The sequence below is a fragment of the Phytophthora sojae genome (assembly GCF_000149755.1).
Source record: "Phytophthora sojae unplaced genomic scaffold PHYSOscaffold_2, whole genome shotgun sequence".
Lineage (NCBI taxonomy): Eukaryota > Oomycota > Peronosporomycetes > Peronosporales > Peronosporaceae > Phytophthora > Phytophthora sojae.
In genome coordinates, this window is record NW_009258116.1 from 9,246,629 (window position 1) to 9,260,287 (window position 13,659).

General features: G+C 55.5%; 6 protein-coding genes across 6 annotated transcripts; 5 read left to right on the plus strand and 1 right to left on the minus strand.

The window, feature by feature from the left end:
* Positions 1–566: 566 nt before the first annotated feature.
* Positions 567–893, minus strand: PHYSODRAFT_247817 (hypothetical protein; the record flags this gene model as incomplete). The annotated part of the gene is made up of 1 exon (XM_009522686.1): positions 567–893. One exon carries the CDS (start codon positions 891–893, stop codon positions 567–569), a length of 327 nt encoding a protein of 108 aa, XP_009520981.1.
* A 387-nt stretch (positions 894–1,280) lies between these two features.
* Positions 1,281–3,020, plus strand: PHYSODRAFT_285110 (phospholipase D-like protein; the record flags this gene model as incomplete). Its single annotated transcript, XM_009522687.1, has 1 exon — positions 1,281–3,020. The coding sequence occupies exon 1, from the start codon at positions 1,569–1,571 to the stop codon at positions 3,018–3,020; it is 1,452 nt and encodes a 483-aa protein (XP_009520982.1). The 5' UTR covers positions 1,281–1,568.
* A 1,320-nt stretch (positions 3,021–4,340) lies between these two features.
* PHYSODRAFT_285111 (hypothetical protein) lies at positions 4,341–6,573 on the plus strand. The gene is made up of 6 exons (XM_009522688.1): positions 4,341–4,419; positions 4,492–4,705; positions 4,820–4,994; positions 5,066–5,490; positions 5,606–6,357; positions 6,509–6,573. Exon 5 carries the CDS (start codon positions 5,950–5,952, stop codon positions 6,355–6,357), a length of 408 nt encoding a protein of 135 aa, XP_009520983.1. The 5' UTR covers positions 4,341–4,419; positions 4,492–4,705; positions 4,820–4,994; positions 5,066–5,490; positions 5,606–5,949; the 3' UTR covers positions 6,509–6,573.
* A 2,431-nt stretch (positions 6,574–9,004) lies between these two features.
* PHYSODRAFT_482405 (hypothetical protein) lies at positions 9,005–9,634 on the plus strand (the record flags this gene model as incomplete). Its single annotated transcript, XM_009522689.1, has 1 exon — positions 9,005–9,634. One exon carries the CDS (start codon positions 9,005–9,007, stop codon positions 9,632–9,634), a length of 630 nt encoding a protein of 209 aa, XP_009520984.1.
* Positions 9,635–10,181: 547 nt separating this feature from the next.
* On the plus strand, positions 10,182–11,157 carry PHYSODRAFT_247744 (hypothetical protein; the record flags this gene model as incomplete). The annotated part of the gene is made up of 5 exons (XM_009522690.1): positions 10,182–10,246; positions 10,498–10,641; positions 10,707–10,811; positions 10,891–10,951; positions 11,017–11,157. The coding sequence occupies 5 exons, from the start codon at positions 10,182–10,184 to the stop codon at positions 11,155–11,157; spliced, it is 516 nt and encodes a 171-aa protein (XP_009520985.1).
* Positions 11,158–11,721: 564 nt separating this feature from the next.
* PHYSODRAFT_247807 (hypothetical protein) lies at positions 11,722–12,674 on the plus strand (the record flags this gene model as incomplete). Its single annotated transcript, XM_009522691.1, has 2 exons — positions 11,722–12,252; positions 12,288–12,674. The coding sequence occupies 2 exons, from the start codon at positions 11,722–11,724 to the stop codon at positions 12,672–12,674; spliced, it is 918 nt and encodes a 305-aa protein (XP_009520986.1).
* Positions 12,675–13,659: the final 985 nt, after the last annotated feature.

The following is a 13,659-nucleotide window of genomic DNA, read 5'->3' on the forward strand; positions in this document are numbered from 1 at the left end:
AGCAGCGCATCGGCGTCCTCGGCGTGTATCCTCGTGTCCGACGCGCGCCAAATTCAAAAGTGGCGAAATCTAGAAGCTTCCTGACGTAAGTGATGTCCGTGGCAAAGTGACGGGTACATTCTAATTGCCTGCTGTTATTGCCTGATTCAGGGCACTTCCACACGGACACAGATGCTCGATGTAAGGCATTTGTGGTAGATGCTTTTAGCGATATGCCAACATATATCTTTTTTAAGGCCTGACATACCTGCTGCAACTATGACAGCCCGTTAATGTATACAGTCAAACCTGTTTATATGAGGCCCTGTTGGTGACCATCTACTACAATGACTCATATAAAATGGACTCAGTTAAAATAATTATGTGGTTCACGTAAAGAAATCGTGCATATGTCGCTGCCGCTTTGCCTTCACCGTAGTCTCTCGAACCAAAGCGGTCACGGTCTGTAAAGCTCTTCGTTCTCTGTCAGTCTGCTCTCCGCATTGCAGCAGAAATGTAGCCAGCTCCATACAGTGTCTCAGAGCAATGGCAGGTTGAACTGCGGGTTCCTGTTCCTCCTCTTCCTCCTAAACGCTCCCCAGCTCATGCGCCTTCAGCAGGAGCACGTCGTCCGCCATCGCCGTTTTAGCTTCGTTCTGAAAGAAAAATTCCCTCAGTTCCCGCTCGAACTGAGGGAATTTCACTCGGCGCCGCTTGGTCGTACTCTGGTCGACGTGGCTGAAGTAGGAAGAAGGCAGGTTGCGCAGTCGGGCGAGTGTGGCACGGCTGACCCGGGCCCTGAAAGTTGCGTAGATCCACTCGTCGAGCATGGGGTTGTTCATGCCAGGATTCTGCTTGAGCTTTAGGTGCACTTGGAGCTTTTGTTCTAGCGTCAGACAGGTGCGAGGAGACATGGCGAGCGAAGAAGGCTTGCGGTAGGCGTTGAGTGTTGAGCAGTGGTGCTTTGAAGAGTGTGTGGCCGTGAGCAGTGTGAATCAAATATACAGGTGAGACCTAATTTGGTCCTCAAAAATGTGACTCATATACCTTGTATGCATATAAACAGAGATCATACAAAAACTAAGTGAAATATTTGGTAGCGACAAAGCCTGCATCAAATAAACGGCATGGCTCAAATAGAGAGGATCATATAAACAGGTTTGACTGTATATGGTAGGCGTCCAGCGTTTAGGACCCGTAGCAAGCTCAGCTTTGCCCGTAAGCCTGGTTCTAGAGACGAGGTCCGCTCACAATGCCGCGTCATGGCCCAGGCCGGATCACTTTGATATTCACAGGTTACGATGAAAAACACTTGGACGAGAGCGATGCATGCTCTAGTCCTCGCCTCGATTTGCGTACAAGTCTTGGCGCCGGTTTCTGTGTCGGCATTCTCCTTTACGTCTTGGTTCGGCAACAACAACAACGACGACGACAACTCAAGAGGTCAACAAGGCGCAGGAAGCAACACCGAAGCTAACCTCTCCAATGGCACAGATCTCAAACCGTAGCAGCCTCTCTTGGATGCCGAGGCATGGTTCCTCACTGAGCAGGAAATTACCGAGTCGCGGGGCGGAATCCCGCGTAGCGATATGTCGGTTTACACGACTGGTAACAAGGTGACGTCCTATACAGTGACGAATGAGTTCTACAACGCCGTCTACGACGATTTGAGCACGACCAAGGAGGGAGACCGAGTCATGTTAGCCACATGGCTCGCAGCTGTCGTCCCGCTCAAGCCCGATGTCGACCCTACAGGCGCCAAGTCCGGTTTCAAGGAATTTTTCGCTGGCATTGTGGAGAGAGGAGGGGACGCCAACATATTGGGCTGGGCGAGCATTGCAGGCGGATACATGCCCTACAACATCAAGGCGCACGACGCCATCAACAGCATCCCAAAGTCGCCGAACAATGGAGCCAAGGCCCAGTACATTTTCGATGACCGCGTCAACTTGATCGCTTCGCACCACCAAAAGACGCTGGTGATCGCTGCGAACATTTCAAAAGACGAAGACGATCAGCCGGTGGCGTATGTGGGCGGGATTGACCTCGCCAACGATCGATGGGACACCATTTACCACAACAACGCAGCCATCCGTGACGCGGCAAACATCACGTGCCAACATAAGGGCTGGGTAGATGGATCCCTTCGCATCCACGGTCCTGCTGCCAAAGACGTGGCCAACAATTTCTTGGCACGATGGAATTCGGATTATTTACCTTGTCGAGGATTGGACGACGATCTTCTTGGCTTCAAGAACCCACTGTACGAAGATCTCACTAGCAGCAACACGACATCCAAACTCGGCAACCAGAGCATCCAAATCACGCGAAATTTGAGCTGCAAGTATAAACATTACAAGGAGTTTGCACCAAAAGGTGAAATTTCGCTGTTTAAAGCACGCCTCAAAGCCATCAAGAACGCCAAGAACTTCATCTACGTCGAGGACCAGTATTTCGTCCTGGTGCCAGAGCTGCTTGATGCGTTGATGGAGGTGATGCCGAAGATCCAACGCCTGATCGTGGTGACGAAGGAGCAGACGAATGCCTTCTCAAATGCAGGGTACATCAAGTACCTGTACCAAAACGTCGAGCCTATCCGATCCAAGTACCCGAACAAGTTCAAGATCTACACCACCAAAGCAGAGCTGGGCCTCTGCATCCACACCAAACTTGTCATCATCGACGACGTGTACCTGTCCATCGGGTCGGCGAACTGGAATCGCCGTAGTATGACGGCCGACTCGGAGCTCAACGCAGATGTCGTGGACGGTGACACGGTTGAGTCGCCTGAAGGAGTGACTGTGGGCAAGTTGCCTCGAGATTTCCGTATCCGCAAGTTTGTGGAGATGACGGGGCTGAACTATGAAGAGCTGGATGCTATGACTTTCGTTGCGGCAGCGGACCAGTTTGCGCTCGCTGCTACCAAGGAGTCGACAATCCTGGCCACTAACGTTGTCAAGCATCACTCGTACTTTTTTGCCATTACAGAAGCAATGAGGAAGCTATCGGATCCGGAGTTTACTTGCAGCTCAGACAGATAGATAGCCTCTTTTTGTGCCTTCGAAAGATATTGTGTGTGACGAACACAAATTCATGTATTTATACACAAAGTTTACACTTCACTTGATTTCAGTATGGTATTGTTACACGTTAGTTTACAGCCATGGGCGTGATCGAGGAGCACGTGGTGCACGACGGCAAGGGCAAGACGCGCACGACCCGATGCCGCCACTACAGCAAGCTGTTCACGTCGCGGAGCAAAGACCGCTGGCGCCAGCACATGCGCGGCTGCGACAGCTTGCCGCCGGAGTTCCGCCACTTGTTCTCCAGCTACGAGCGTACCGGTAAACCTTACGCCCGACTGTCGCTGAGTCTGTCCGAGCCAGCATCGGAAACACCCGTGGAGGCACCAGCAAGCCCCGCGCCTAGTTCTGAGTCTGATTCGGCGCCAAGCAGCCCAGTTACACCCACACCCGTTGTTACAAGTTCCAATGTTACAGAAGTTACAGTAGTGTATTTGTTTAACGTCGTCGCCGAAGATAAGTGTAAAGTTCGAGCAACATTAGAGCACCATTCTAGTAACATGTGAAAGGGCGTTTGATAAAACTGCTCGCAGCACCACGCCGACAATGGAGCGTGGGGCAGATGTCGAAGCCATCGTGGACTTGATGGAGAGCGAGTTGGGGCCTTCTTCTAGAAAACAAGATTCTTCAGCCCGTGCGAAATTCAACACCTTCTTGAAAAAACACGTAGACACCAACCTGACTATGGAGACGCTGAGGGCAGCACAGGTCACTAAGGAAATGCTTGGTAAGCTCCTTACCTTTCTGTTCAATGATCCTGACATCCACTGGCAAACATCGATGAACTATCTGAGCTCTATCAAGAGACAACTGGAGGAGAAAACGGGAACGGACCTGTTCCGCAGTGACCCCGAGTGGTATCGGCGTTGCCGACGCCATTTGCAAAAGCAATATCTCATGCTTGCCATCTCGGAAGGCAAAAAGCTGAAGAACCAAGCTCCACCCATGACAATTGATGATCTTCGCTCAATATCAACCATACTATTTCTCAAAGACGATAAGAAGGCGCTACTCGACCGCACTCTTCTTAACAACCAGTGGCTTGCAGTTGGTCGTAGCTCCGACGTAGGAATGCTACACTTTACGGACTTGCACTGGCATGGTAGTTTTCTTCTCATTGATCTGACACGGTACGTGCATATACTTTGGCTTTAGCATTGTAATAAGTAATTGACCTGTGTGCTGCTTCAATAGCACCAAGGTGCAGCAGCAACAGACTATCTCAATTTTTGCTCTCCGATTTGCTGGAACATCGATCCCTTTCACACGTTGGCTTCTCAGCTGGTTGCTGACCCATACAATACCTCGCCGCGTGTGTTCTCGCAAGTGACTGAAGCTACAACAGACGAGCGTGTGGCTGCATACATTAATCGAGTGTTAGAATCGGTGTATCAGTACGACACAAAGCGAGAGCTGACGCAAAGCCTACAGTCACACTCAGCGCGTCGAGGTGGCGCAGCGCATGCAAGCTCCAACGCTAGCGTCAACCTGGCTGATTTGGTCCACCGGGGGCTCTGGTCCATGGATGGATTTGCTACCTTACTCGAATACATATCGCCGACGACGGCTAGCGACCAGAACGTTGCAAAGGTGCTCGGAGGGTGGGTGGACACTAAGCAGGCTGGTCACCCGCCTACGCTTGCCTGTTTCGAAAAAGAATCACATCAGACATTCACAAGGGTCAGTACATTTGCTCAAGCACTACGGTTGCTTCACTTCTCCAAGATCGCACCGAAAGGTTTCGCGGACTGTCTTACCGCGACTCTGCTGATATACTACCGCGACACGCTTGCTGTCGCACCGCAACACATCGTCCACCAAGAACTGGAGCGGGTACATTCCACTCTGCACTCGCAGCTTGAATGTCAGGATGAGCTGCTTGACTGGGGAAGCAAGATTCGCAAACGCTTTGTCACCGACAACATCCTTTCACTTCCGATACAACATGTTGGAGACAGCCTTACAATCCAGGAGCAAGCAGAGCAGTTTGTTGGATTCCATACCTTTGCCGAAACGCTGGAACGGCTACTCATAGGACACCAGCAGCTGGTGACCTCCAATGAGGAGCTCAGGAGCATGCTACATCTTGAGCTTCGACGGCTTGATCGTCAACCAGAAGGCAACGCTTCCTCCACCAACGCGACGGAAGGTAGTCCAGATGCTGAAGTTTCTGGCGGGCTCTCGTTGCGATCCCCTCATCTTGGTAAGGCGTGGCCCACTAGCTTGACGAAGCTGAAGGGTAGGCATCTCTCCGATGTTCTCGTCCAGTTCTACACAGAAGTCCTGGGTTCTATTCCAAAGGAACGAGGAAATCGCGGGCAGAAGGATTGCCTTCGAGCTGTTAAAATCGTTGCCTACGTTGCCGACTTAGCCAGCATCCCACCAGTTCCTGCATTATCGCGAGAGGTGGACAGGGTTCAATGGGTATCTGCAATGAAAAACATGGCAAGTCAGTGCGAAACAGTGTTAGTCAATGGCTTTACCAAAGCTGCTGATGCAAAAGAAGGAACACAGCGCAAGCGCCGTCGCTCTGGAAAACTTACCGGTATAATCAAAGCCTGGGGTGAGCTAACTGATCAGCAGCGGGCGGCGTTTCGCTCACTACCGCGTATCCGGTTCTTAGCAGCATGAGTGAGATAGTTGGAGGCCTCTTGGTCAAGTTGGGATTACACAACTTGAATACACGTCATGCCACCTTCGATGCACCAGAGCACCACCAGCTTCAACGACATGAGCACCGCCAGATCGGAGTGCACCACGAGCTCCGAAAACAACGCTGCATCCGCGAGCACCACAGACTAATTCCGAGAGCAGCACGAGCTCGGAGTGCCCCACGAGGTCTGACAGCAGCCCGATCTCCAGGAGCAGTACGAGCTCCAAGTGCGCCATGAGCTGGGAGGGCAGCACGAGCTCCAAGTGCGCCATGAGCTGGGAGGGCAGCACGAGCTCCGAGTGCGACATGAGCTACACGAGCATCACTGAGGCCACGAGCACCACAAGCTCCAAGAACATCGCACGCCCCGTGAGCACCAACAAGTCCGCGAGCACGACCGAGCCCACGGCCACCACCAGCTACATGAGCCCACCAGCTCCGAGTGTACCTCGATCTCCAAGAGTCCGAGAGCACCGACGAGTTCGCGAGCACCACAGTGTCCACGAGCACCACCGAGATCACACCCACAACCATCTACATGAGCCCCTCCAGCTCTGTGTACACCACGAGCGAGCTTCGAGATCACCACGAGCACCACTGAGTAACGTCCGCGAGCGCCACCGAGTCCAAGAGCGTCACTAACTGCACGAGCACCACCACGTCCGCGAGCCCCGCAAAAACTCCAGCTCCGAACGCATCACCAGCTATATGAGCACCACCAGCGAGTCTGCGAGCACCAACAAGAACATGAGCGCCACGAGTCCACGAGCACACCAACTATAAAGCCACCCACCATCTCCTCAAGCGCCACCGAGTCTGCGAACACCACCGAGCCCGCGAGTGTCCCCACTGTGTGAGCCGCCTCCTAGTCCCTTCCTATTTTCTTTTTCAGCCAATCCCAGCTTCGGGACGAAGTTACTGGGGGTACGAATATCCAACTATAGTTTATCCAAGTGTACACGAGCCGCCAAATGTAACCACTATCTTCGGCCGAGTTTTGATGTTGTGCAGGGGCCGAAGTTAAGGCAAAGATAGGCGATACAGAAGTTCCTTCTATCGGGACCTCCGCACCTCCGGCCGTGGACAATTTACTTCGAGCTGTCGACCCAGTTACTAGTAGTATTGCTGTCCCCGCGACGGGCTTCTTGGCTGACAACTCCGAAAAAATGACGGAGATCCTTTTGGTTCATGGTCCCTGTAGCTTCATGAGAAGCGCCTGGACGGGGTACGGATACTGTGTGTGTGAAGTGAAAGATGACGAGTGCTGCAGTGAACTAACGTTTTATTTGGTTTGCTGCCAGTGGAGATGCCACGATAGAGGCCAATTGCGTCATGTTCCCGCGCAGGTTGTGAAAGCAACCGGGCCTATTCACAATAAGGTTACAAACTGTATCCAGGCACGTGTTCAACACGATGCACGGCCAATCTCCATTTCGATAGCAGCGCATGCTGCAACTGCTGCGCCGGATCAGTGCATTCCAACCAAGCTCGGAGTATTAATACATGTAGTGCAACTTGGAGCTGTTAAATCCCGAACAACGATCGAGGACATATTGGCGAAATGGGACGGGTGACCATCAAGATGCAGCTCGGATACTTCGGTAAGCTGGCCGCCAGCTTTCGCGACCACGGCACCAGCGTCTTTAAGCGCGCGGGGCTGCCGAGCAGCTTGCCCGCGCTATGCATGCCGAAGCGCCCAGACAAGAAGCGATAATCGCTGCGATTGCTTTGGCTTCGTCGCGTCACTTCGCTCTTGACACGCGCACGCTGGCCCCACATCTATCACCGCACGTTGCAGACCTCGGGTGTGCCGACACTCGCACGGGCGAGCAAGTGCGTCACCAGTCCCCGACCAGCGAATTGGTACGAGCCGCTGGCGAGTCTTTAGCGAGTCGCTGACAGCTGGGGCTCGGCGGCTTCTATGCGGACCATGCGCGTCTATAGTGTTGCAGAGGCCTGCGTCACATGTCCGCCACAGGCTGGTGACCAGCAAGCGTGCGGCGCGCCGCCAGCCATTTTTTGCAGGACATCTTTGCACGTGTGCGGCTGTGCGCGCGAGTGAATTAATGCTGTGAGTAAGATGTGCAGCCTCGGCCGGCTCGGCTCAACGGCCAGCGCGGCCCGAAGTTCCGGCCTTGAAGAGCAGCGCACTGCGGTTCATGGAGCCACGTTGGAGTTGATGGGCCGCCGGCACTTTCGTGTGCAGCGGTGGAGTGTCGACACCAGCACCGTGATGGACCTACTCAAGTGTGGGGCCCTCGTGCCACGAGTCGTGGCGCCCGAAGTACGTACGTATCGCATCAAATCCTTCAGCGTGCAGCTCCGCCGCGCGGCGTTCTTTTTAGCGAGCGGCGTCGCTGCTGGTCGTCGGCGACTGCCGCGGGTCTTTGTCTTTTGCGCACATGTGCATGTATTCGCCGCCAGCCAGCGCCATCGCGAACGGCTGCGCGCTTTAGCATGCAACGCGCTGCATCTTGCCATCGCCCGTGCTTTGTGTGCCCAAGCAGAAAAAATCGAGTCAGAACCGGGGCAGCGCGGATTGGATCCCGAAGCGACGCGTGCCGCCATATGCCACCATACAAAGACCAAGTAAAAACGAAAGACGCTATAAATATGGCTCCATGTAAAAAGGGGTAGGTCAACTACAACTGCAATATCGAATAGGTAACGTTAATCATAATCTTATCGACTATTGCGTCTGAAGGACTTCAAAAACTTCTAGCGAAAGAAATAGCGAGAAAACTGCAAGCATCGAGTCGTGTATTTACTGCATTCGTGCTCGGTCGATCACATCTATCTGTTCCATCGCGACGCAACTGGTTCGTCGTCTTAGAGAGGTCCGCTGGTCGACAGACATCACTCGGCGCAACGACCAATACCTGGAAAATTCCTCGCCTGCTTCGCTACGTTGGCTCGAGATGCATATAGCGCCCCCGGATAAGGCGTTGAAGGCACGCGAGCGCCGTTTCGCGCTTCTCCAGCAACTTTTTCCCTTCGGCTTTTTTTTTCAAAGGAGAAAAAACTGCAAGTTTGAAAAAAGTCAGAGAGCTGACAGCGTCCGTCCAAACAACTCGCGTCGGGCACGTTTGGCAGCGAAAAACGCCGCGACGTGGCCCTATAGTCGCACGGCTCGACCGCTGTTGATCCACAGTGCGCACCTGCGGAGCGGCAGGAAACGTCGCTTGCGAGCCAAACAGCCCGCGTTTCGCTGCGAGCACCACACAATCACTTTTCCGCCGAAACGCCCAAGCCCGAAGCCCTCAGCCTGTTGTCTAGCCCCGCGATGACGATGAACATGCTGCTGTCCCGCAAGCGCAGCCGCGAGATGGAGCCGCCGCTGCCGTCGCTGCCCGTGCTGCGCCGCCCGAGCGGCTGGCTGCGCGCCGACGCCGGCGCCGTCGAGCCGCTGCCCAAGATCGAGGTGCCCATCCGGCCGCTGTCGCGCGCGCGCCTGAGCTCGCAGGAGCTGTTCCTGAGCGTGGTCATGGAGTGGCAGAAGGCCGAGCCGCTGAGCCTGCTGGACGCCGCCGCGCACACGGACACGGCCTCGGACGGCTACACGACGCCCAGCTCGGAGGACTCGGACGTGGAGGCATCGCCCCTCAAGAAGGGCAAGCGCGCCGACGAGGTGAGCCCCACGAGCGTGCACAACCGCGACCTGACGCCGCTGCGGCTCGACTACATCTCGGAGCCCGTCAAGATGATCGGCGCCTACACGCCCGCGGCGCGCCGCGTGCTGCTGCAGAAGTACATGGCCAAGCGCGCGCGCAGGCTGTCGCAGCACAAGGTGCGCTACGGCGTGCGCAAGACGCTGGCCAACGCCCGCCCGCGCGTCAAAGGCCGCTTCGTCAAGACCGTGCAGCCGCTCACCGCCGCCGCCGTCGAGGCCCAGCAGCAGCAGCGGCAACAAGCCCAGTGAGGCCCTCCCCTCCCCCCCCCCCCTATTAGTTTGACGCTGCCTGCGCGCTCGACGCCTGTACTCTAGCAGCCCCTTAATTACCACGGTTATACTATTAAGACAGCGCTTTTCCTTGCAAACCCGCGTGGTCTCGTGGCCCGCGTTCGCTTCCGGTGGAGACTCCGCCCGTGAAACGGCGAGGAAAAGGCACCCACGAACGTGTTGCAGCTGGGCTGCTGCTATTCTTGGCGCCGGTTGACAGAGAAGGGTTGCGGGCGTACACCCCAGTTGCCGCTGCTTTTCGCTGCTTAGATGGAGGCAAGGACGTCCTCGCCATGGCGATATGCCTCCAAGCATGGCCCCCTGACTAGGAAGGATGCATCGGGGTCCGGCAGCAACAGTAGCACCACGCTGCTGCTGGCAGACCAGCTTTTTCGGCGCTGAAATTCTTGTGCAAGTTCAACGTTCAACGTCGCCATGCGGCACATGGCTACAAAATGCCATCTTGCCGCAATCTTGCCGCGGCGTATCCTCCAGCTTTACCTGCTATGACAAAGCGCGCCAACGTATGGCCCCGGTGCATGTGGTCCTCGTGAGTCCTCCGCTTCTGCTGTCTCTGCTGCTCCACCAGCCGTGGGGTCGAGTGCAAGAGGGGAGATCGGTGCTCGTGGGCTGAAGTAGATCGGTGCTCATAGCACTGAGTTAGTAGACGCTTGTCTTGGAGAAAGAGAACTCTCCTCGTGCCGTGTGTTGCCATCCTGGCGGAGCGTTGACCGACGCGCATTGCGACCGTGCAAGATCGAGGAGCTCTTCTGTGCTCCAGTCAAACCGCTCTTAGCGTTTGTATAGTAACGCACGTCGACGTCACTAAAGCGCATTATCAGAGCAGAGCAGAGCACAGCGGCCATGGACATCGCGGACGCCTTCGACGCCATCTCCGGCTACGAGGAGACGCTCGTGGCGCAGGGCGAGGCCATGGGCATGGAGCGCGGGCGCGAGCTGGGCATCGAGGAAGGCCGCGAGCTCGGGTGGGTACAGCGCCGTCAGCCTGTCACCCGTGGAGGCACTCAACTCAACCTGTCTCTTATGCCAGCGTCATGAAGGGCGCCGAGATCGGCAGCGAGCTGGGCTTCTACCAGGGCTGCTACGCCGTGTGGAACCACATGCTGCAAAGTGAAGAGCACAAGAGCAAACTCCCGTAAAGTGGCGGCGTTCAAAGCTGTGTGGCAGGGTGTGGAAGTGCCATAACGATTGATGTGAATTTGGTTGGTGCTCAGAGCTCGAGCCGCCAAGTCGGTGGCTTCGTTCGGTGCGCTCCTGGAGGCGTTCGAGCTGAAGGTGCGTCGATGAGGAGAGGCTACTTCGAGGCGCTATACGCTAAGGTGGTGTCGGTGTTTGGACAGAATTTGGTGGATGAGGACATGGTGCAGGAGCTGCTGCGCATTCGGGCCAAGTTCAAAGTCATCACGGCGATCGCAGGACTGCGAGAAAAATTGGTGTACAGTGAGGAGGACATTAAGGCACACAAGGACATGTCGTTCTGAAGAGCTGGCGTCGTTCGTTGGAAAGGTGGGGCGGGTTGGTCCCACCGCTATAATTTGGTCCGCTCCAGTCAAAACGAAGTGGAGTGGCGCTGTGCTAGCCCAGAACTGGACAAGGTGCATGCAGCGTGGTAAATCGACGATTGCTATCGCGTGACGAGTGGAGCGACAGAGGAGGAGACCTCGTAGACCATAACCTATTGCCAATGGTACAGCTTCAGGATGCAAATTATTACGGCGAGGTCGAGGCACTCGCATGAAATTTACTGCTGGGTTCCGTCGCTGTCGATAGATCTTTTCCTCCCAGTGTATGGTAGATTTCAAGCTGCTAGCTGGGCGGTGGACTGCATAATCTTGATAATGAGGGCACGCTGTCTCACCAGACAACTTGCATTGGTCACCATAATCCCCGCAAGTGCATAATATTTTGCGGCGCATCAACGCGCCACTCCATCAAACGCGCCGATCGTCAATAGCATTCTCGCCAAGAAAGAACATCACTTTCCAAGTTCCCTTCCTACCGACGCAACACCAACACTAACCATGAGCGCTGCCGACCCTGTCAAGATGACCTACCGTTTCCTCGGTAACTCTGGTCTTTTGGTCTCTCTTGGCGCTTGGATGACCTGGGACGGCCGATGCACCGACGCTGCTTGGTACGACATCATGACCCACGCGTTCAAGAACGGCGTCAACTACTACGACAACGCCGAGTGCTACATCGGAGGCAAGTCCGAGGAGATTGTGGGTCGCGCCATTCAAAAGGGCGTCAAGGAAGGAGTCTGGTCGCGTGAAGACCTGGTCATTTCGACCAAGATCCACGTTGGCACCAAAACCGGTCCGAACGATCAAGGACTGAGTCGCAAGCACATCGTGGAGGGCCTCAAGGCCTCGCTCAAGCGCCTTCAGCTCGACTACGTCGACGTTGTCTTCTGTCACCGCCCCGACGACTTCACTCCCATCGAGGAGACCGTCCGTGCCATGAACTACGTGATCGAGCAGGGCTGGGCCTTCTACTGGGGAACCAGCCAGTGGATGCCTGCAGACATCCACGAGGCGTGCGAGATCGCCGACCGCTTGGGCCTGATCCGTCCTGTGGTGGAGCAGCCCAAGTACAACATCTTCGACCGTAGTATGGGTTCCTGGACCTGTTCAAGAAGTACAAGCTGGGCTTGACGACGTACTCGCCGCTGGGCTACGGCGTGCTGTCTGGCAAGTACACGACCGGCTCGCCCGAGGGATCTCGCTTTACGTTGGAGCTCTACAACAACATGGTGCCCGACTTCCGTGAGCGTGTTGAGAAGACCTTCGAGCTGCAGAAGATCGCGGACAAGCTGGGCTGCTCGCTCGCGCAGATGTCGATCGCATGGTGCGTCTCGAACCCCAACGCGTCTACCGTGATGATCGGCGCACGCTCGAGGAACGAACTGGACGAGAACCTGGAGGCCATTCGCTTCGTGGACAAGATCACGCCGGAGATCAAGGATCGCATCGACGCTGCTGTGGACTACAAGGTGTAGATCCCAGAGAAGGAGGCGCTCGCCAGTGTCCGTGCCCGTCACCTGTAGACCACGTAAGAGGGCTGCCCATAGGGCTTCTTGTCTTTACCAAGCGCGTCGTTACAAATACAGCTCTGGGAGGACCAGTTACTGTAGTCAGACAACATGGCTAACTCAGAGCCAGAGTTAAACTCTGGCAAGTCATTCATGCTGTTCCACTTCAACTTGCACGTCTACCGAAACCGAAAAGATCGCGCATCGGTTCGCCAAATCGCGCGAATCGCGTCGGACTTTACCTGTGTACAGACCCCGCCGTCGTGCACACGTCGCCCTTTGTCGACTTGCGAAAGAGCTCCGCATAACAGCAGCGCGCAACGCAGCCAGCACCGCACGCACGGTGCCACCTCCAAAGGAGACCTCGCAGAGGGTGTAGCGCTCATACATGTAAGTAACGAGCGACTTGCGGCTGTATCTCGCGGTGTGAGGGATCAGCTGAGCTTCCCACCGAGACCATGCCGGGCCCAGCAACTCAAAGCGAGTGCGTGACGCCGAGTTGGCGTGCTCGCAGTCGCCAGACTGTCCCAAACAGCACCGCCACACGCCAGAGCTCCCATTCCTAACGCAGGCCTCCGATGCGGGCGCAGAGGCAGCAGCAACTCAAGGATCGCCATGCCTTTCATATCGTTGCCAAGTGGATAGACTCGGCCATTGCCTGAGATGCGAGCGCCCGCTCGGCGTGGCGATGCCGTCGAGTGCAGCACGGTGCAGCATAGGACGCTGACGAGGGCGGCGTCTTGCAGCAAAGAGTGTTGCCAAGACGTCCCTTCGCACGTGAAAGGTTGTACCCATGCAAGCTTTGGTGTCCACACGCGACAGACATACGGTTTCAGTTGTCTAGTCGGCGACCAGCATATGGGCTCGGACAGCGCAAGGGCATGCATGTTGCCCTTGTTCGGGAACAATGTTCCCCCCTCTGACTTGGCCGCTGTATGATACAGCCTGTATC